The sequence below is a fragment of the Ochotona curzoniae genome, unplaced genomic scaffold (genome assembly GCF_017591425.1).
Source record: "Ochotona curzoniae isolate NIBS_2020 unplaced genomic scaffold, NIBS_Ocur_1.0 scaffold_2476, whole genome shotgun sequence".
In the NCBI taxonomy this organism is placed as follows: Eukaryota; Metazoa; Chordata; class Mammalia; order Lagomorpha; family Ochotonidae; genus Ochotona; species Ochotona curzoniae.
Genome location: NW_024467095.1, coordinates 24,910,755 through 24,934,332, shown reverse-complemented (window position 1 = coordinate 24,934,332; position 23,578 = coordinate 24,910,755). Strand labels below are relative to the sequence as shown.

General features: G+C 36.1%; 1 protein-coding gene across 1 annotated transcript in view; it reads right to left on the bottom strand.

Annotated features, from left to right (window-relative positions):
• Positions 1-711: 711 nt before the first annotated feature.
• The window catches only part of LOC121170719 (coiled-coil domain-containing protein 7-like), a 126,163-nt gene continuing 103,296 nt past the window's right edge, over positions 712-23,578 (bottom strand). Inside the window, exons 27-30 of the mRNA XM_041001958.1 lie at positions 14,648-14,755; positions 11,187-11,297; positions 7,577-7,684; positions 712-836 (exon numbers count right to left, since the gene is read on the bottom strand). Of these exons, the coding sequence (XP_040857892.1) occupies positions 712-836; positions 7,577-7,684; positions 11,187-11,297; positions 14,648-14,755 (452 nt within the window). The remainder of the gene's footprint in view (positions 837-7,576; positions 7,685-11,186; positions 11,298-14,647; positions 14,756-23,578) is intronic.

The following is a 23,578-nucleotide window of genomic DNA, read 5'->3' as shown; positions in this document are numbered from 1 at the left end:
TAGGGATCTGTTACACCCAGACTGAGAATGACCATCAACATTATGAAATAATGTGAAAGCAGAAAGTTTCCTAATAAAACTGCCTAAGGAATACAAAACAAGCAATAGGAATATTAATGGAAAAGATGAGACCCAGTCATTAATTATCAACAATAGCCTTGAATGCATATGCCACAGATTGTCCAATAAACGATACAGACTGGTGGAGTGTGATTAGAAAAAAAAAAAAAAAAAAACTTAAGCTATCTGTTACCTAAAAGAAACATACATCACCAATTAAGATATTGAAAGTCTAAAAGTAAAATGATATAAAAAGGTCTTCCATGCTAATGGAAAGCAGAAAAAGAACTTGCATAGTCATCCTATAGTCAGACAAACTGGACCTTAACACAGAAAACCTGATCAGAGATGAAGAAGGCAATTACAGGATCAATGGATCAATTCAACACAAAGATGTGACCATAACTAATGTATATTTAATGCTAGTGTAGCTTGCCATTTAAAGTAAACATTGATGGATCTAAATGGAGACTTAGACACCCATACAACAATAATGCAACCTTCAATACCTCATTTTGTCAATATACAGATCAACTAGACAAAAATTCAATAAAGAAATATGACAGTCCATCTAGACTATGGACCAAGTGGGAATAATTGATATCTCCAGAACAGTTGCATTATACACTTTCTTTTAATCATGGAGTTCACTTAAAGATAGACAATGTAACAGGCCATAAAGCAGGTCTCTGCAAATTCAATGAAATCTGATGTCACATCACCTATCTTTTCTGAACAGAGTTCAGTGAACATGGCAATCAACAACTGAACAAACTCTGAAATAATGCACAAACACATGGAGAATGGTTAATACACAATTGAATTAGAAACTGGTAGAGAAGTAATCAAAAAAGAAATTTAAAAATTCTAAAACCAAATCAAGATGGCAGCACAACACATAAAAAGTTAAGGCAAACAACAAAATCAGTCATAAGAGCTATATTAATAGAAATTAGTGCCTAAATTAAGAAATCAGAAAGGCATCAAATGAATGACCCATAGCTACAAACTAAACCCAAAATAAATTGGAAGAATTAAAATTAGAAAAAAAAATAAAGGGGGGCTAGCACATTGGCTCAACTTGCTAATCCTCCACGTCTAAGCACCAACCTCCCTTATGATGAGTTTCTGTTCTGGCTGCTCCACTTCCCATCCAGCTTCTACTTGTAACCTGGGAGGGGTACTAGAGGTTGATTTTGAGCCTTAGAACCCTGCACTCATGTGGGAGACAAGGAAGAGGCCCCAGACTCCTGGCTTTGGTGGGAGTGTAAGTTAGTACAGCCACTATGGTAGACAGTATGGAGAGTGCAAAAAGAACTGAAAATTGATCTGCCATAAGACCCAAACATCCAACTTCTGAGAGTATATCCAAAGCAAATGAAATCTGCATATGAGGAAGGTATTTGTAACCCTATATTTGCAGTAGCATAATCTACAATAGCAAAGACATGGAAAAATCCCAGATGCCTGTCAAAAGAGGAGTGGATAAAGAAACTGTGGAACATCTACTCCATGGAATACTACTCAGTAACTGAAAACATTCAAGTTCTACCATTTGCAATCAAATGATCCATAGTAGAGACCATTATGCTAAGTGAAATGAGCCAATCCTAAAAGGACAAGTATCATATGTTCTCTCTGATATGAGGCAGCCTCATACAAAACATAAGATCAATAGATGTAGTAGGTAAACATGCATGCACATAGTCACCTAGAGGAACCGCATAACAGAGGTGTGAAGATACAATACAGCATGCATCTCTACTTCCAAATCAAAGACAGACTCCCAATGAAACTGTTAAATATATCTTGACAATAGAATGCTGGACTCTGCCATTCTCCATACTTAACAATGTCAGATTACATCCAAGTAGTAGAATGATGTACTTAGGACTGTTTTCTGAATGACTACATTGCGGTGATAAAAGAGTGGAAATCAGTGGGGAGAGGAAAGGAGGGGAAATCCTAGAGTTTTGGAACTGGGTCATAAAACTAATTAATTTTGTGGTACAGCCTTTATGAAAATCAGTCTGGAGAACACTCAAACAACTCAAAATCTGCATACCATATGACCCAGCAATAGCACTCCTAGGAATATATCCAAAACACCTGTTTTATGACAAACCAACATGCATCCCTATGTTCATTGCAGCACAATCAGTAATTGCAAAAACATGGAAGCAACCAAAATGCCCATCAGCAGAAGATTGGATAAGAAAGCTTTGGTTCATCTACTCCATGGAATACTACTCAGCTATTAAAAAAAACAAAACGCAGTTCTTTGTGGCTAAATGGGCACAACTGGAAACTATAATGCTAAGGGAAATGAGCGAATCCCAAAAGATTAGATACCACATGTTTGCCTTGATTTAACCTGTAATTTTTTGTTTGGTTGTTTGTTATTTTTTGAACCTGTCATTGATACTGTCTCAACCCAGATGTTTTGAAGAATGGAACTTGCATTATTTTTAACATATTGTTTACCCAATACTATGTCAATTAATTCCATAATGTTGTATATTGATACTGAGGCCTTGTTGGGGCTTTTAACTGACCGGATCTTTACTCTGTTAGACCTATCTTCAGACCATAGAAGGTCTCCCCAAGAGGCCACTGAACTTATCTGGACAATAAGACGCTGAACTTTATGCTAGGCATGTGTTTGCAAGCAATGAATCTCAACTGAACTTGAACTATGGTTATGCAACAAGGTGGAGGAATCCACCATGGGGGGAGGGATATGGGAGGGGTGGGGGAATGCCCAGCGCCTATAAAACTGTACTACATAATACAATGTAAGCAACAATTAAAAAAAAAAACAAAACTAATTAATTTTGGGCCCGGCGTGGTGGCACAAGTGGTTAAAGGTCCTCGCCTTGCACGCCCGGGATCCCATATGGGCGCCGGTTCTAATCCCGGCAGCCCCGCTTCCCATCCAGCTCCCTGCCCGTGGCCCGGGAAGGCAGTCGAGTACGGCCCAAAGCTTTGCGACCCTGCACCCACGTGGGAGACCCAGAAGAGGCTCCTGGCTTCGGATCGGCATAGTATCGGCCCGTTGCGCTCACTTGGGGAGTGAATCATCGGACGGGAGATCTTCCTCTCTGTCTCTCCTCTCTGTATATCCGCCTTTCCAATGAAAAAATAATAAAAATAAATCTTTAATTAAAAAAAACTAATTAATTTTAAAGGTGGAAAAAATAAACAGGAGAGGATCAAGTTGACATTCAAATTATAAACATCAAACTCGAAGTCAAGATGACCCTGATGGATCAGAACGATGCGTAAAGCTTCTGTAGTTGGCTATTTATGTGATTTCTGGCTTTCCATACAAATGTGAGAAGTTGTCTTTATGATGGTGTATGTTTTTACAATGATTCTCAAATGGCTTTGAGAATTCTCCCACAAAAGAATAAAAACACATATTCAAAGAAAAATGTTGTTATGAATACAAATTTGTAACTGAACCCCCAAGCTGGGTCACTCTTTCTCTATCAAATATTATGAGCTCGAATGAGAAATCCATACTTTTGAAAATAAAACTGAAGAGTTGCCATAAAACCTTCTAACACGATGGAATCTAATTATAAAGATAATTTTAATCAAAAATAACTTTATTCTAAAAGTACAAAAAAAAAATCCCCTGAGACACAGACTAATTTAAGAGCTCTCTACATTAAAAAATGGAAAAAACACCAATATGAAGAGTTTTTAAGAAGCAAAACCAGGCCCAGAGCGATGGCACAGTGGTTAAGGTCCTCGCCTTGCACGCCCGGGATCCCATATGGGCGCCGGTTCTATCCCGGCAGCCCCGCTTCCCACCCAGCTCCCTGCCTGTGGCCCGGGAAAGCAGTCGAACCTGCACCCATGTGGGAGACCCAGAAGAGGCTCCTGGCTTCGGATTGACTCAGCTCCATCCATTGTGAACGCCTGGGGAGTGAATCATCTTCCTCTCTGTCTCTCCTTTCTGTATATCTGCCTTTCCAATAAAAAATAAAATAAACCTTTTTTTTTTTAAAAAAAGAAGCAAAACCAACATACCATTTTTCAAAAAGAAAAGAGGGGTGTTAAGAGGGAGTATACCTAAATTCATAAATCAGAAATTAAAAAGATATAACTATTGGCAGGAGAGAAACAACCAAAAAAATCATTAGAAGTTACCACAAAACATTATACACAACAAATGAAAAATTTAGAACAGGAGGGGTTTCTAGACACATGCAAACCACCAGAACTGAATCATGGAAACACAGAAAACACAAATACACCAAGAACCAATCATTAATAATGCTCCTTACAATAAAGCAAATCCAATGTTGTGGCTTCACTGCTGAATCTTACCAAGTCTTTAAAGAACTAATTCCAATTCTTGTAAAGTTATTAAAACAGCTGAAAGGCAGGAAATTCTCCCAAACTCCCAGGAGGTAGGCATCACTGTAGTTCCAAAACCAGAAAAAGATACAATAAAGAAAGAAAACTGTAGGCCAATATCACTGAAGAACATAGATAAAAAACATTCTCAACAAAATGCTACATAATCAATTCCAAAAACACTACTAGATGATCATTCACTCAGACTCAATGGGCTTCATTTCTGGTATGCAGGGATGATTGAACATATACTATTCATATGAAACATCACATTAAAAACTAAAGAATAAAAACCCTATGACTATATCAATAGATGCAGAGAAAGTAGTTGATAAGATACAATGACATTTCCTGACAGAAACCTTAGGCAACCTGAGCATAGAAGCAGCATTTTCCAACACAGTCAGTGCAGTACAGGACAAACACATCGCGTTTGGGAAGCATTTCCACTAAGATCTGGAACTGCTGAAGAATGAACACTTTCAACTTTGCTATTCATTGTTGTTCTGGAAATCTAGTAATAGCTACTAGGTTAGTAAACAGAAGGACACAACCTGGAAAGAAAGAAATGAAACACTGTTTCAGGATGACATGGGCCCACATATAAGACCAAAAAACTCCACTGAGAGACTACTGGGATAGATGAGAGTTTTGTGAAGTTGTAGGAAACAAACTCAACACACAAAAGTCAACGGATTTTGTATACGCATAGTTCCATGTCAGAAAGAACTTGTAGCATCAGTTCCATTCACAACAGTTATAAAACTATTTAGATATTTTTGAAATAAATTTAACAAGGATGTGATGAATCACTACAAGATAAATTATAGTACATTAAAGAAAGACACGAAAATGGAAAACTCTCATGTTCATGGAATAGAAGAATTAATATTATCTCAATTTCCATATTACTGAAAGTTGCTTAAAGATTCATGCAATGCCAATCAACTTCTCAACATTCTTCTCAGTTCTAAAAAAAAAGTGTTAAAATTCATATGAGAACACACAAAAAAAATCTCAAATAGTTCAAACAATCTTAAACTAAAGTTGTGTGAATCACAATACCAAACTTCAGGACATAATACAGGGAAATTATAATTGAAACGGCCTGTCATTGGCACAAAAGTAAATATGCAGACCAACAGAACATGACAGAAATCCTAAAAACTAACTCACACATCTATGTTCAAGTAGTTTTTGACAAATGAGCTGAAGTCAAACCCTGGAGAGTAAGGATAGTCCCTTTAATGTATGGTGCTGACAAAATTATGTCTACTTGTGCAGAAGTATAAACCAAGACCCCCACCTTACACCCCATACAGAAATCTACTCAAAAACAAACCAAAGAATTATTAGGAAGAAGAAATTACTTAAGGAAAACAACTGTGACATTCAATAACACATTGTCATAAAAAAAGATTTCTTAGAAAGGCCCTGAAGACCTATGCTATCAACGCAAATATATAAATATATGAGATTACATCAAGAAAAGTAGCTTCTGAAAAGGAAAGCAGAAGCAAGTTGATGAGGAAACAAGGAAAATGAGAAATGGGAGGAAGATTTGAAAGTATTCAACTAACAAAACATTAATACCCAGGATTTATAGTGAGATCAAGAAACCAAAAAGAAACAAACAACTCAGTTAATAAATGGTTAAAGGACATGAACAAGTAATTTTCAGAGGATGAAATACAAATATCCGACAGAGAAAAATACTCTTTGGATAACTAGGCAGCAAACAAACAAACAGCCCAAAGCCATGGGACCCTGCACCCACGCGGGAGACCTGGAAAGAAGCTCCTAGCTACTGGCTCCTGGCTTCGGATTGGCTCAGCTCCAGCCATTGTGGTCACTTGGAGAGTGAATCATCAAATTGAAGATCTTCCTCTCTGTCTCTTCTGCTCTCTGTATATCTGACTTCCAATGAAAATACATATTAAAAAAAAAACCAGTAAAATAGTACTGAGCCATAAAAAGAATAATTTTTTTTTGGTTTTGTTTTGGCTTTTCTATCTTCTGGTTGTTGAATTCTTTGCCTAAGGGAGAGTTAAGTTCATGATTAAGAACTAAGGGGAGGCAGTTACCACTATGCTCCAAAAGCTATACTGGCATGCACATGAAATTTGTTCGGTTTACATGAATAAAATAATTTTAAAATGAAATAATGTATAAATCTTTTGCTGCACCTTTACATTTTATTTGTTCATAGTTTATTGAGAATTTTGCATCTTCACGCCCAGGCTTTAGTTGGCCCTTCCCAGGAGTTGTGTGCCATTTCAGAATGAATCAGTGGATCAAAAGAGCTCTCTTAGTCTCTCTCTTTCAAATAAATTAAAAACTGTTTTTTAAAAAAACTAGAAAATTTTCAACTTAATGATAAACCATTTGAAAGACGGTCATATTGCCAATTTGGTGTTAGTCAAGTTTGTTATGCCACCTTGTTTGCTTTGCCAGATTCAAAAGATATACTCCTCATGTTCTCTTCCATATTTGGAAGCCAACACTGTGCACACAGACTAAGGAGTAATAAAGCACAAGAGTGAGAGGAAAGGGGCTGGAGGGGGAGGTTGTACAACAGGTACCAAGGTGAAGGAATGAATCCTGATGTTCTAGGACAGAGTGGGGTAACCACACTTCACAAAATCTATTACATGTTCATGAGTAAACAGAAGACAAGATACTAAAGGTCACAACATAAAGCAATACTAAGTGGATTTCAATGTTAACCTCCCTGATTTGACAGTATATACTGGAAATACATTAAAAATATCACTCTTCCCCAGAAACAAGTGCAGCTGCTAGACGTTTATCACAATTACCTTTAAATGTTTAAAAAGTAAAATAAATGCTATCCGCTCTGATATCATCATTTCTTGCACATATGAGTTAAGTATTACATTGTACCATTCAAAATCTACCATGAGCACAAAATATGACATTCAAAATAAAAATTGTTTTTAATGACAAGCTTCAATAGAATCTATTCAATGTGCAATTGTAGGTTGACTGAATAAAATGCAAGAAGTAAACTAAGAAGATTATAACATACTTGAACTTTCTATTACATACTTAAAAACTAGAACTGTACAGTAGAAATAACTTTGCATTTTAGGCAACATCCTATTTTAAAACATGAATCTGTACTTACCAATCACTTTGTCTAATCCTAAGTGAAGTATTAGGTCATCTATTGATGTACCAGATACTGGAACACTTTTCACTTTATTTGGAGGTTCTGGCATTGTTTCATGTTTAGCTGAAATTATAATAAATTTTCATATCATGTTATTTAATGTTTACTTTGGGGTAAAGTTGTATAACATAAAACTAGTAAAAAAAACACTATACCATAAAATATTTAACCTTTTAAAATTTGTAATGTAACCTGTCAGCTTAAATACATCAAGTTACAGAGTACTAAACATACTAAAAGTAATTAAAAGCACTGCTTTAAAAACCCTGATAAAGTATTGTGAAATCATGAGTGACATGACCTGTGCTATCATGGACCTATTCATCTCAGGCCATGATCAAAATATTACTGAAGACTCCACTGCAAAGGAGGAAAACCCTTTGCCAACCTCAGAACTAACCAAGGAATACATCGAGAAAATGGGGGATTCAGAATGCAAAACACTTGTTATAGAGCTTCTTAGCAACAATGAGAAGCACATAAAGCAGGCATTCAAGGAATTTAAGGAATATGTTACACAGGAAATGAATCAAATGAAAGCTTATATATTAAAAATGAATACAGTGGAGCAAGTTACAAGTACAGCGGAGAGTCTCCAAAATAAAATGAAGCAAGCAGAAGAAAGAATCTCAGAATTGGAAGATATTTCCTGTCACCAGGGTGAAGCAAAAAAAAAAAAAAAAAAGCTGGAAGCAGAGCTGAGTCAAGCTAAAAAAAAGTATTCAAGAATTAAGAGATACTATTAAAAGACCAAATATAAATTATGGGAGTCCCAGAAAGTGCAGAAAGAGAAGCTGGGATTAGAGGTATATGCAATGAAATAGTAAGGGAAAATATCCCTAATTTAGAGAAAGAATTGGGAAACACCCTGGAGGGGCACAGAACTCCCAACAGGGTTGAACAAAGGCGATCTTTACCACAGCACATGATAATCAAGCTCTCTTCAACTGAACATAAGGAAAAGTTCCTTAATGTGCATATGAAAAAAAAAATTGACTGACATATAAAGATCTGCCAATTAAGTTCACAGGAAACTCCATAGGCCAGAAGAGAATGGAGCAACACAGTGAAGATTCTAAAAGAAAAATATTAGCTACCCAGAATAATATACCCAGCAAACTTCTTTTTCCTTGAAAATAAAATTCTTCCACAGTAAATTTAAAAGAATTTACCTCTTCCAAACCTGCCCTACACAAAAGAAAATGTGAAATATAACCTACCAGGATCATAACTGGTAACTCATAGACACAGACTCAAATCAGCATTAAACACTAGTTAAACTACAAAGACATTTAGGGGGAATCAAGGGCGATCCTGACAACCTCTTAACAGGAGGTCATATGCACAGAATAGCGGGGGAAACCCCAGAGTGGAACAGGGGGACAGGAGGAGGCTTGTATCCCAACTCTGAAGACTCCCGGATCCTCACAAAGGGCTATCAGTACGAGCACCAAGGACTACATCCCAACTGCCAAGGAGACTACGGGGAATTGGAGTGCCTTTGGAGGCCAAGAACTCTGAGGTCATCCACTTCTGCTTGGATCTACCACATGGGATGGAAGAAGTCCAAATCCTTCCTCGCAGGATCCAAGGTCATCAGAACAACAGCCAAGAGCCCTGAGTGGTCCACAGAAACAGAACAGTAAACTTCCTTTGGGACTAGGGAGAGGAGCTTTCTCTGGCCCTTGCTTAGTTCCAACTTTGGGTCCCCACCCCCTCTGCAAATGACCATCAGGATCTCGCCAGAAACCCCTCAAAATAAACAAACAAAAAATCTAGAATAGATAGAGCACAACAAGGAAAGCTTAGAATCAGATAGGAAACGGTCAGCGTGGATTCACTTATACTTTACTAGGTGGGACACAAAGATTAGTTACTCCTCACCAGGATATTGAAGATTTCTCTGTAACCCCTCCTAAAACTGTGCTGCACCTCAATTATTGACATATGCCTTGTTAGAGTTATAAGCCAGTCTAAACTACCTGAAAAAAGCCAGGTTCAGCAAGATTATGCCTCAATGCTATAAAATGCTAACTACTATAATGAAAATAGACATGAGACAGCTGAATCTATAGCCATTTTAAGGTGTATAGAACCCGGTTGTATATAAACTAAAATTGAAATGTCAATGAAGAAATCACAGGATGTGGTTCAGAACTTGGATTTTTTTTTAATATAATGGTTACTCTATACTATGTCAATTAATTCCATAACGTCATAAATTGTTCCTGATGTTACATTGGGGCTTTTAATTGATTGGAATGACACTCTTCTGGCTCTACCTTCAGACCAGAGATAGTGTCCCCAAGAAGCTGCTGAACTTATCTGGACAGTAAGATGCTGGACTCTATGCTTGGTAGATGCTTGCAATGAAAGAATCTCAACTGAACTTGAACTGTGGTAATGCAACAAGGTGGAGGAAACACCATTGGGGGGAAGATTTGGGGGGCATTGGGGGAAACCCAGTACCTATAAAACTGTGTCACATAATGCAATGTAATTAATAATAATAAAATATTAAATTAAATTAAATTTTTAAAAAGATGTTCTCTCATGGATTTTCATTTTTTTTTAGTTTCATCTCTTTAAAACACTTTCTCAAAATTTTCACTGATTCATAGATCATACAGTAGCGTCATTTACTTTAAGAAGGTTCCTGATTTTCTTTTTCATTTCTTCAGTGACACATTAAAAATTTGATAGCATGCTATTTAACTTCATTGTATTGTAAATTTCTATTTTTTCATGTTGTTGATTTTGTATTGTGGATTTTCATTTAAGGGGATGTATAGTAACCGTGTAGTGAGGACTAACATATCCAGATGTGAGGATACAATGCAGTATGCATTTCTACTTCCAGATCAAAGATGGGGTCCCAGTGAAACTGCTAACTATATTTTGACAATAGGATGCTGAACTCTTTGCCATTGTCCATGCCCACCACAATGGACATAGACTGTTTATGAAAAACTATACTAAAGTATTAATACAAGGGAACTCAGCAGGGATGGCAGAGGGGACTAGAGCGTGAAGTGGAGTAAGGTAAATCCCAAGGCCTATGGAACTGTATCATAAAATAATAATAATAATATTAAAAAGTAAAAAAAAAAAAGAATTGAAATGGGAGGGCTAGATGAATGTGGTTTTTTTAAAGGAATGAATATTTTAGAAAATAATTTTTATACATTTCTTATACCTATGTTGATTCAAATGCATATTTTATAATATCTTTCATGTAATCTCATCAATAAAACTCAAACCTTCATGAAAAGAACAAAAATATTTATGTACTATCAGTATGTAAATAAAATTCCTAGGAAGTACGTTCCTATTGTCAGTTTGTGAAACTCCAGTATAAGAAAAAAAAAAAAAAAACCCAGACTGCTCAAATAAATTTAAAGTATACAATATAGTAATTTACTAGCTTTACGAATTCTAATTCTTAACAAGTTACCTTTAAAAGTTTCCATTTTAAAGGTAATATTCAAATATAAAGCCATATACATTTTTAAAAAATTATTTTATGCCCATTATTTAAAAAGGTTTATGTCAACATCATACGTACTTGTCAATATTCGAGGTTGCTTAGAATCACTTGTTTTGATTTGAACCTTGTGTCCTGTTTCTACACCTTTAAGTATAAAACTCTCTTCTGGGAGCTTAGTCAGGTCATGATCTATCAAGATAAAATAAAGTTCCAGCAAATTAAAATAAAACAATGTTGAAATTGTTTCTATTATGTACTAACCTTAAGCAGGTAATATTGTCTGAATATGATACTAGATTTTGCACCATTGCTAATACCTACAATTTCATGATACATTTAGATATCACAATATTAACACAAGAATTACCTAAATAAATGTCACAAAATTAACCTGACTTTTTATGGTTTATTAATTTATTTGAAAAAATTTACAGAGAAAGAGGGAGAGAAAAAGACAGATCTTGTCTATACTGGTTCACTCTTCAGCTGGTTGCAAAGGTCAGAGCTGGGCCATGCTGAAGCCAGGAGTCAGGAGCCTCCTCTACGTCTCCCAAGATGGTAGCTGAACACAAAGCACTTGAGTCATTCTTTTCCATTTTTGCCAGCCTTTAACTGGAAAAACTGTTGGATGTGTGCTCGTGAGACGTGCACCGGCACTCACATGGCACGACTGCATTGCAAGCAACAATCATGCTCACTAGGGCATAACACTGGCACCAATCTTACAGATTTTGCATTTTTCAGATAAAACTCTGAAAAGTTCAAATTATATTAATTCCCATACATATACTCCCAAAAGAAAGAATACATTTTGATGACAATTTCTAGTGATGCACCAATAACTTCTAAAATTACTAACAAGAGTGTAAATCATTATAATCTTTATCGATGACTTTCTTCATATAAAGTTGGTATGATGAGGCAGAAATACAACAAACTGGAAATTATTTTCCACTACCACATCTTGTATGACAAAACATGTATGTCCATCCAGCTTTTTCATTTATATTTTTCAGGACATCATTTTAAGTGAAATAAACCAGATACAGAAAGACAACTACTATGTTTTCTCTTATCTTAGGAACTTAAAAAACGCTTTCAGGGCCACCGTGGTGTTACAGCAGACTAATCTGGTCTTCCACCTGGAGGAGCAGATTTATGTCCTGGCTGCTCCACTTTCAATCCAGCTCCCTGCTTATTGTCTGGGAAAGCAGAGGAGGATGGCCCACGCCGTGGGGAGCCTGCACCCACATGGGAGACCTGGAAGAAACTCCTAGCTCCTAGATCCCAGCTTTAGATCAGCTCAACTCAAGCCATTGTGGCCATCTACGGAGTGAACCTGCAGATAGAAGAGCTTCACTCCATTTCTCTCCTTCTCACTCTGTAAAATTTGCCTTTTAAATAAAAATAAATCTAAAATATCCTCTCAATGTGAACATGGAATGTTGATTATGAGAGACTGGGAAAGGTTTGCAAGGTGTAGAGGGCGTTTGAATAAAAGTGGTGATAATTATTTTGTGACAAATCGATCACTAAATAATCAAATATTTAACAATATTTAGTTATTATACCAACATATGCTGGTAGCAACAGAGGAAGCTGGATATGAGGTATATGACTTTTTTTTTATTGACTTCGCCATTTTTGTCACGTGCTTCAAAAAAAGCTGTTACATTTTGTTACTACAAAGTTTTCAAAAAGGAAATAATCTAATAATGCTACTAATATGCTTATATATAAGTAATATTTCATATAACACATATACATTTTTTACTATCACAAAGTCATTTTTATTGTTTGCTTTTCAATTTTGACTTTGTTACCACCATTTGCATAAATTTCAAATTATTATATAATAAATTTCAATGATCTTTTCATTAAATTGCAAGATATGAAGTCATGTTTAGGGAGGCTTTCCTGAAAATTAACCTATGCATTTACTTAATGTCATGCTTTCTGTGGAATACATCTATATATCTGAAGATCCATTTGCTGAATAATAGAAGATTGACTAAGTAATCAATATTACCCATCCGTATTGATACAACTTGTAAAATATAATATCTTATAATATCTTATGCCATTATAATAAGATAGGTTAAATGCCTCTTGCCCAAGATTGCTTCCTTTTCTATTTTTAATTTTTTATCTTGAAATGTTATTTCAATATAAAATGTATAATCATTGTATAATGTATACAATGTATAATCTATAATGTATAATGGCTCTATGCTTTATAAAATTCGAGCAACAACTGAAACCATGTCTAATCATTGAAATTACTACTGAAGTGCGTAATTTTAGAAAGTCTTAGAAGAATAAGACGCCTTTGTATTTCCCCAACATTTCTTTTTCTAATTAATGTTTACTGATTCTATTGAACAACTACAGCATGGTTCCCGGTGTTTGTTAAATGTTCACTTTACTCAATGCTGGAAGCTATGAGAGTACTTCAAACTGTCTAGGTAAAATAGAATGGAAAGACAAGATAAGGCTGCTTTCATGCATAAGCAAAGGAAAGCTCTCCTTAGAATGTGCTTTCGGTGAACATGCTGGAGACCCTCCTCAGGCAGTAGCATTGTTGGGTTCCAGTGAACTATTGCATCAGCTGTTCTGATGAATACCCCCATTGATACAGTGCTCTACTTGATTCTTTCAGGTTCCAAAGGTAGGGATGCAGCAATTTAATAAATAATAACCATGGGAAAGAATATATCCTAAGTAATTTAAGTTTTTCCTTTTCCAACTAAATTGTTATGACATTTTATAAATTGGTTTAAACAGAAAAGCATGAGATTTAATCCTGCTTTCAATTTTAAATATATGCTATGTAACCAAAAAGTAGAATACTGGGGGTATTCATTAAAGATATATTTTCTCCAATATGTTGAAAAGAGACCATCTCTTGCATGTTTAACTCTGCCAAACATAAAATTTATAAAAGCAATTAAGAAAACTCAAATTAAATTTCTTTTCAATCAATTTGCCAACATTTATTAACATTTTAAAGAACTGAAATTGGGAACACCCTGCTGTCTCTACAACTGCTGCCATGCTATAAGAACAACTATAAGACATTTTAACTGCAACAGAGGAATACTAGCAAGACAGAAAAACATCCAAAGAAGGGTTTTGCATCAGAGTTTAAAAGAAATTATTTCCCTACTTTAAGGTCAAACATGATCACATGCTCCAATAGTCCCTCCAGCTTTCATGAGGTGATTACAACACAGGAAAGAACTAGATTTTCTGTATGAATTTAATTATGTGCTGAAGGCAAATTAATCCACCTCTCCATCTTGCCTTCATGCAGTGGCAACAATGAATTCCCTCTGGGGTTTCTTTGGGGATTATCTGTTAAATTTAACAATAAATCTTTAATAGATACCAAGCGTTCCTCTGTTTTTCTTGCTATTACTTCAGATGTTTAATTATAAAAGCCTAAATGATTTAATTGGATATCCCTTTGTGATCACAACACCCAAATTTTCTCAAATGACTATTTGATAATTTATGCTTATAATTTATATTGAACATACCAGGTGTTTTCAGTTGGGCATTTCTGGCTTCACTCATTTGAGTATGATCTTTTGGTTTTGACTCTGAGGGCAAAACATGCTGATCTGCCTCCTGAACCACCCTCTGACCTACAAAACAAATGTTCAAAATACACTGAAAAGAGTCATTCAAACACAAGTACCATGTTCAAACACAAGGATGTATTATTTTATTATGTGATCATTTTCAAAATGTATGTCTATTGCTAAATAATCACCAACTAAGCACATAAAAATTATAACAAGATTAGCATTCCTGAATAAATCATTGAATTATATGAAAAAACTCACATGCTTTTTCCTAATGCAAGAGAAAAGGCAGGGAAAATTATATAACATAGGACATGAATGATATGAATTACATACCAAAGTAGGGGCAAAAGTGCTTATTCTTGGCAAAAAAAAAAAAACTACATATTAGAATTCTTCAGAGTTTATGATTGCAGATATTTAACATCACTCATTTGTTCTGAAATAGTAATCATTATCATTCTTGCTACAAACACTGAAAGCCAAATTCTTCTGCAATTTCTTTATCTTTTGCGCATTTTTATATTAGATTGCTCATCCTATTTGAGGATACTTGTAGATAAACTCTCCATCTGACACGGTCTTGCAATCACACTACACAATAAAGGGGAGTCCTGAAGGCCAAGAGTGGAGGGCAATTCTTGAGGGCAAGTTTGGGAGGAGGTGTGTATAGGGATGCACTATATGTGGAATTAGGAATAGTCTGAGATTTAGATTTCTTTAATCTGTGGTCAGGTGGTTAAGCAAATGTAATAAAAATATAGAAAAAAGATAATGAGGAAGTCCTGGGGAAGATTTTCTAGGGAAGTATGGAAGTGCATATAATGATCCACGTGCCACGCAAAAGGTGGAGTTTATATCTGTGTCAGCTCTTCACCAGATGACCTGTCTCTGAAGGTCAGTAAGATTATTGGACTAGCTATTTTTGTGCTTATTTCATGCATCTACATACCCAGAGGCTATGGAAGCAGTTTTGCAATAGGTATATGCCATATGGAATTTTCACACTTAGGAATAATGCTAGATATTGCCACTACTAAAGTTTCAATTTGGCAAAATTACAGGATAAACTAAGTCTGCTGATACAGTGTCATTTTCCTGCAAATCACATGGGTGGAGATGCACTGCCATAAATTTTACCTAAGAGAGCAGCAATATGGCCTCAACGAGAAAGGTTACTAATTTATTTTCTTTAGTTCATAATCCTGAAAAATATCACTTTCACTGTCCTCGTGCCTTTGCATCATTTCCAAACAGAAATGCTACATGCCTGCAACTCATCATAAGGAGCTTTTGCCTTTAAAATTTACTGGCATTACTACAAATCCCATCACTCAGAAGAGTCAAGTTTGCTGAAATAGTGAAATGCTTTGGTAAAGTTCCAATTTCTTTGATATATGAAAGGCAGCACCCAGAGAGACAAATGTGTAGATCCCCACAGGATTTAATACACACCTTAACCCAGATGATATCATATTGCGCTCTCCACTCCAAGTCTTACGACTCTATACAGTGTGTACATTAATAATCCACTTACAGAATTTTTGTTTAATTTCTCAAAGCCTTTAATGGAGTTACATTACAACAATGCCCTTTGTGCCCAAGAAAGAAAGAAAGGTAGTCACATAAATATACTAGAAGTGAAACAGCTTGTCATTTGGACTTCCAGTCAATCAAATCATTCAATCAGCAGATGGGGGTTTCTCTACTGGGCACGGGATTGATCCCAATAATCAGGGGGAACAGAGCTGCTCATAATTAATGGAGAACTTTTTGTGTCCCAGGGTTTTCATTTAGCCAACTTGTAATTCTCCCTTGCTGATAAATCATAAAATTAAAATGAAAGAGGATCTATTAAGATAAAACCACCATAGTAGGTATCATCAGAGCAAAAAGGTTTGTAACACTTCATCAGATTAAAAAATTCTTATGTTTGCTAAGAAGATGGCAAAAAATTCGTGAGAAGATAGGTTTGTGTTGGAGAAAGATGAGGATGATAAAGGTGGGATCTGATGGTGGAAAGCAGAGTCGATGATTACACTATCTGATAGACTCCCATATACTCCTCTGACTACGAGCTTAGGCTGGAGCCAGAGTGGGGTTAGGATTCTGGTGTGTCATCCTTGGGGAGCAGAACACTTTTTCCTCCTCATCTTCCCCACGAAGTGCATGGATCAGCAGGGAGAAAGCACCATTTTGAAGAGGCCATGGACCAACCAGAAGAGACTACCTCATTGGGATCAACAAATGTCTTAACAGCTCAGCAGTTTGCAGACCCTGGGTATGCACATATGCACATGTTTCTGTGATGATGTCTAAAGGATATTATTCCCTTGGACATTATTCCATATGCCCACAGCCTTTGAATCTACCCTTCCAGTTTGGCAGGGGTGGCTATGTGCAATTGGGATTGTTAGGTGCACACACCCCTCACACTTTTACAGGTTACAAGGCATAAAGTAACAAGGCGGAGCACTCATAAGTAGCTGGCACTGGAAATGCATCTGTTCTCTCTGTGGTTAGGCAAGGCTCATTGGGCTGAGTGGATCCTCCACAAATTGGGAAAGTGGAAGTCTAACATATCATGATGTTAAAATTCTTTGCACAATCATGTGTGGCATGCACTTAGGTCTTTAAACACACAAACACCGCACAGCTCATCATTATATCCAGTAAAGTTCTCATTTCTATTTGAAAACGAAGCAAGATATTTCCACAGTAAAGAAAAACTAGAAGAATATGTCAACACTTAAGTCAAGCCTAGAAATGTTTCTCAGAAATGTGCTGAAGACAGAATGATCAGAATTAGATCTTAATCAAAGATGGGATAGGGGAAGATCTTCACACTAAAACACATAAAAAGAAACAAAATTAAACACACACACACACACACACACACACAATGATGACAGGGCTAAATTACAATCTCTCAATACTAACTCTGAACACAAATGACCTAAGCGCCCTATTCAAAATACATAGATTAACAAAATGGATCAAAAAGCAGGACCCACCTCTCTGCAGCCTTCAGGAGACAACCCTAATCAACAAAAATGTAAAGAAGCTGAAAGTGAGAGGATGGGAAAAGACATTTCACACCAATAGAAAGGAAAAAAGAGCCGGTGTAGCTGTGCTAATTGGGAATAATATAGACTTCACCATTAGAGATATTAAGAGAGATAAAAGCAGACACTACATAATGATAAAAGGAGCCACCCCTCAAGAAATACTGATAACAAACATTTACATGCCAAAATACGAGAGCACATAGTTATATGAAGCAATTATTGACAGACTTAAGAGGAGACATTGATGCCAATACAATCATTTTGAGGCTATGTAACATTCTATTAACACCACTAGATAGATCAACAAAACAGAAAGTCAAAAAAGAAACAACAGAACTCACACAGGCAACAGAACAAATCGACCTAATCGATATATATACATATATATAAACTTCCATCCCATAGACACAGGCCTCCCCCAAAAGAAATGTCCAGGCCCAAACAGATTCACTGCTGAATTCAACAAAGCATTCCAAGTAGATCTGACCCCAATGCTCCATAAACTCTTTAAATAATTAGAAGAGGAGGCAATTATTCCAAACTTATTGCAAAGACAACATCACCTTAATAGCAAAATCAATAGACATCCATCAGAGACAGAAAACTATTGACCAATACTCTTGATGAATATTGACACTAAGATCCTGAACAAAACACTAACCAACAGAATACAAAAGCACATCAGACAGATCATACATCTGGACCAAGTGAGGTTCATCCCAGGTATGCAGGGATGGTTCAACATTTGTAAATCTATAAATGTGACACACCACATCAAAAAATTAAAGAACAAGAATCGTATGATAATGTCAACAGATGCAGAAAAATCTTTGGACAAAATCCTACACCATTTCATGCTAAAAGCAATAAATGAAGTAGTCATAGAGGGAATAATCCACTACATGATCAAAGCAATATATTAAAACCCAATGCCAACATCACATTGAATGGGGAAAAATTAAAAGCCTTCCTGGTAAGATCTGGAACGCCACAGGATGTCCATTATCACCACTGCTATTTAACATAGTACTGGAAGTGCTCGCAAGTGCTATTAGTTAAGAAAAAAAAAAAATCAAAGGAATCCACATGGAAAAGGAGGAAGTCAAGTTATCTATGTTTGCAGATGACATGATTTTATACATAGGAGAATCAGGAGACTCAACAGAGAGACTGTTACACCTTATACGAGAATTCAGCAAAGCCACAGGGTACAACACAAATGAAATCACCAGACATAGCATATGCAAATAACCCCAAGACTGAAGAAGAACTAATCAACATGATGCCATTCAAAATAACAGAGAAGAAAATGAAACACCTAGGAATAAATCTAATAAATGGTGTGGAAGCCCTATATGAGGGAAACTACAAAACATTAAGACAAGAAATAGAAGAATTCAGAATGCGGAGAAATATACCATGCTCATGGATGGGCAGAGTCAACATCATCAAAGTGTTCATATTACCAAAAGCAATATATACATTCAAAAATATTTCTATCAAAATACCAAAAACATTCTTCACAGAGCAGAAAAAAATGATGCAAAGGAGATGGAAACACAAAAAATCATGAATAGCCAGAAATATCTTGAAGAATAATTACCTAGCAGGAGGGATCACATTTCCAGATCTTCAGATATACTATAGGTGGTAGTTACTAATACAGGCTGGAACTGGCACAGAAACAGAGACGCAGATCTGTGGAATAGAATAGAAAATCCAGAAAGGAATCCACACATGCACAACTATCTAAACTTTGACAAGAAAACAGAAAGTAATCCAAGAAAGAGGAAAGTCTCTTCAATAGATGCTACTGGGACAACTAGCTAATAGCATTTAGAAATAAGAGACAAGACACCGTTCACCATACACAAAGATGAAGTCCTATTGCATAAAAATTCTAAACCTATACCTAGAAACCATCAAACTTTATGAAGAAAATGCAAAAATACTCTATAAGATATAGATAAAGGCCAAAAAAAAAAAAAATCACCAAAAGCAAAGGAAGTCAAGATCAAAATAAACAAACGGGACTACATTAAGCCAAGAAGCCTCTGCATAGCAAAGGAAACAATCAACAAAGTAAAAAGGCAAACAATGGAATGGGAGAAGATCTTTGCACACTACACAGGAGACAAAGGGAAAGGGCTAATTTCCAGATGATACAAAGAACTCCAGAACAACAGTAACATCAAAACAAACAAACCAATTAAGAAATGGGCACAGGAAATGCGCAGATACTTTTTAGAAACAAATTCAAATGGCTGACAGACACATGAAAAAAATGCTCAAGCTCTCTGGCAATAAAAGAAATTCAAAAAGAAAACAACCTAACATCAGAAAGAACTGCCCACATACAGAAAACCAACAACCTCTGCTGGCAAGGTTGTGGAGAAAAAGGAACCCTACTCCACTGCTAGTTGGAATGCAGTCAACCACTGTGCAAATCAGCATGGAGAATACTTAGGCAATTAAAAATGTACCTGCCATATGATCCAGCAATACCACTCCTGGGAATATATCAAAAAGTAACACGAGAAAGCAACATGTAGCCCAATGTTCACTGCAGCACAATCAAAAATCACAAGGACTTGGAAACAATCTAAATGCCCATTAACAGAGGACTGGATAAAAAAAAAAAAAAAAAACAAAAAACTGTGGTTCATCTACACTATGGAATACTACTAGGCTATCAAAAAAAAAAAGAAAGAAAGAAAGAAAGAAAAGAAATACAATACTTTGAGGCCAAATGGGCCACACTCAAGACCTTTATGATAAGGGAAGTGAGCCAATCCCAAAAGGCCAGCTATCATATGTTAATCCGAATACAAGATAATATGATGTCAAATCTAGGAATATTATAAATGAATCTTACTCTATGTCACTTCATACTTACCTGTAGCTTCTATAATAAGATCTTGTGATGTAATTGATTAATCAATCATCTATAAGATGCTGATTGTTTATAACCACCTGAGATGGTCAATGTCCCTTTTATCACTGTTATTGGTACTGCCTTTAAATAATGAAGATCTAATCCTCATTGTACCTACATTGCAACCCTGAGATACAAGAATGAACTCACAATGAAATATTCCAATGGCAACATGATGGACTTGGAGAAATTCACAAAAGCACACATTGTGAAAATGGAGAGGAGGGGAGGGAATTTGGGGGAAAGGAGTCGCGAGGACCAACTAAACTCTATGAAAAACAATTAAAAAACAAATAAAGAGGATAAAAAAAAACCCTTAAAATCATACTATCTCTTCTGTTCACCAGGGAATTAAGACAGACCTCAAGGACCTAGAAACAATGAAGAAAACCAAAAGTTAGTACAAGGAAAGAAATAATGTTAGAGAATAAACAAAACTGTAATCAAAAAGTGATAATTAAATCAGGGAATTGCAGAGCCGCATTACAGAAAAAAAAAAAGAAGATACATCATCGACTCAACTAACTCCAAAAGAGAAAGAAGATCCAAATCAGTAAAATCTGAGATTAGAAATGAGATATAAATATGAACACCACAGGAGACAGTGTAGTGGCTCAAAAAGGTATTCTGCCTGCAGTTCTGGTGTCTCATATGGGCACCACTTGCAGTCCTGGTGGTTCCCATTGTGATCCAATCCTGTGCTTAGATACTGAGAAAGCAGTGGAAGATGACTCAGGTTCTTGGGTCCCTCCACCCACTTGAGAAACCTGAAGAAGCCCCTGGCTCCTGAATTCACATCAGCTCAGTGCCAGCTGTTTCCTTGAGGAGTAAGCCAGTGGATCTGTAGAGTAAACCAGTGGAGACAGTAGAAAGATCTCCTTGTCTCTCTGCTCTCCCTTCTGTAAATATCCCTTTCAAACAAAAACAAAACAACTCTATTTTTTTTTTAAATGGACATACAGATATTCATCAGGGATAGCTACATGCCAATTAAAAAAAAAAAAATAGAGTGAATGGATACATTCAAGTACACAAAAAATCTAGGCAAATGGAATCACGAGGACACAAAGAACCTAAACAGACCAATAACTAACACAGAAACTGAATCAGTAATACAGACAATTCCAACAAAGAAAAGAGCAGGACAAAACTGTTGTATTGACAATTTCTATCATACTGTTCAAGAAGAACTAATTTCAATCCTCAAACTGTTTAAAACAATTGAAAAGGAAGGAATCCTCCCAAACTTCTGCTGTGAGGCCAGCGTCACATTAACGCTCAAACCAGAAAAAGATGCAACACAGAGATTTACAGACTAGTCTGTCAGATGAACTAGACGTGAAAGTCCTCAATACAATGCGAGCTAATGAAATCTAAAACACATCAGAAATGTCATTCACCTGGACCAGGTGGGGTTTCCCCTTGGTGTACAGGAATGATTTAACATATGCAAATCAAGAATTACGATGTCATATTCACAAGCTGAAGAATAAAAATCACAATTATCTCAAGAGATGCAGAGAGATCATGTCCTAAAACGCAATCACTTTTTATGATAAAAAAATCTACAGCACACTGGGTATAGAAGGCACACTCACAAATATAATCAAGAAAATATATGAAAAACCTATGGCCAGGATTGTACTGAGAGCGAAAAATTCAGAAGCAGTTTCACTAAGAACTGGAACCAAAGATATCTACTGTCATCTCTGATACTCAATTCTGCCCTGGGAGTTTTGGACAGAGTCACGAGGTAAGAAAAGAGAATCAAATAGACACAAATTGGAAAGGAGAAAGCCAAGCTACCTCTATTTGATGATGACATGATTTCTTATACAGTGGAACCAAAAAGATCTCACTGAGGGACTAATGGGGCTCATGAGTGAGTTTGGTAACACTGCAAAATAAATAAATCAATACACAAAACAAGCAATAGTCCTTGTATACACTAAAAATGACATGATTAAGTGAGGATTTTTAAGATTAGTCCCACTCATAATAGCTGCAGAAATTTTAAATGCTTTGGGATAACTTTAACCAATGTTGTTAGTGATATGTATGATAAAAAAATATAAAACATTAAGGAAATAAATAAAAACCAAAAACCAAAAAAAAAAAAAGGAATACTATTCCAGGTTCGTGGATTGGTAGAATATCAAAATTTCCATGTTTACAGACTAACATTAAAGAGTCAGTGTGATTCCTAACAAAATACATGTGCCATTATTCTCAGATCTATAAAACTTATTGCTAAAATTCACCCTGAAGCACAAAAGACTCTGAATAGCTAAAGTTAAGGCAACAGAAACAAAGCAAGAGGCATCACACCACTGGACTTCAACATATCTCACAGAGCAGTTACGACCAAAACCACCTGACACTGACACAAAATTAGACATGCATATTAATGGAATAAAACAAGCACTCCAGAAATTTACCCACACATCCACAGCCAACTGATTTTTGACAAGAGATCAGAAATCAAACCTTGTCTTCTCTGACTACTACAATAAAAAGAGCAAAAAATGCAATCTACATCCATGAGAATATACTATTAAGGAATGGTTTCAATTTTTACCTTGCTATTTTGCTTAATTCTTTACCTAATGAAATGTGAAGCCTTTGATTTCTAGCTGAAATGAAAGTATGCCTTATATATATGTTTTAAAAAAAACAATGAGAGGGTCCATCACATAGCCTAATGCCTTAAGTCCTTGCCTTACATGTGCCAGAATCCCATATGGGCACCGGGTCTAATCCCAGCAGCTCCACTTTCCATCCAGCTCCCTACTTGTGGCCTGGGAAAGCAGTGAAGGATGACCCAAAGCCTTGGGACCCTGCACCTGTGTGAGAGACCTGGAAAAAGCTCCTGGACCTGGC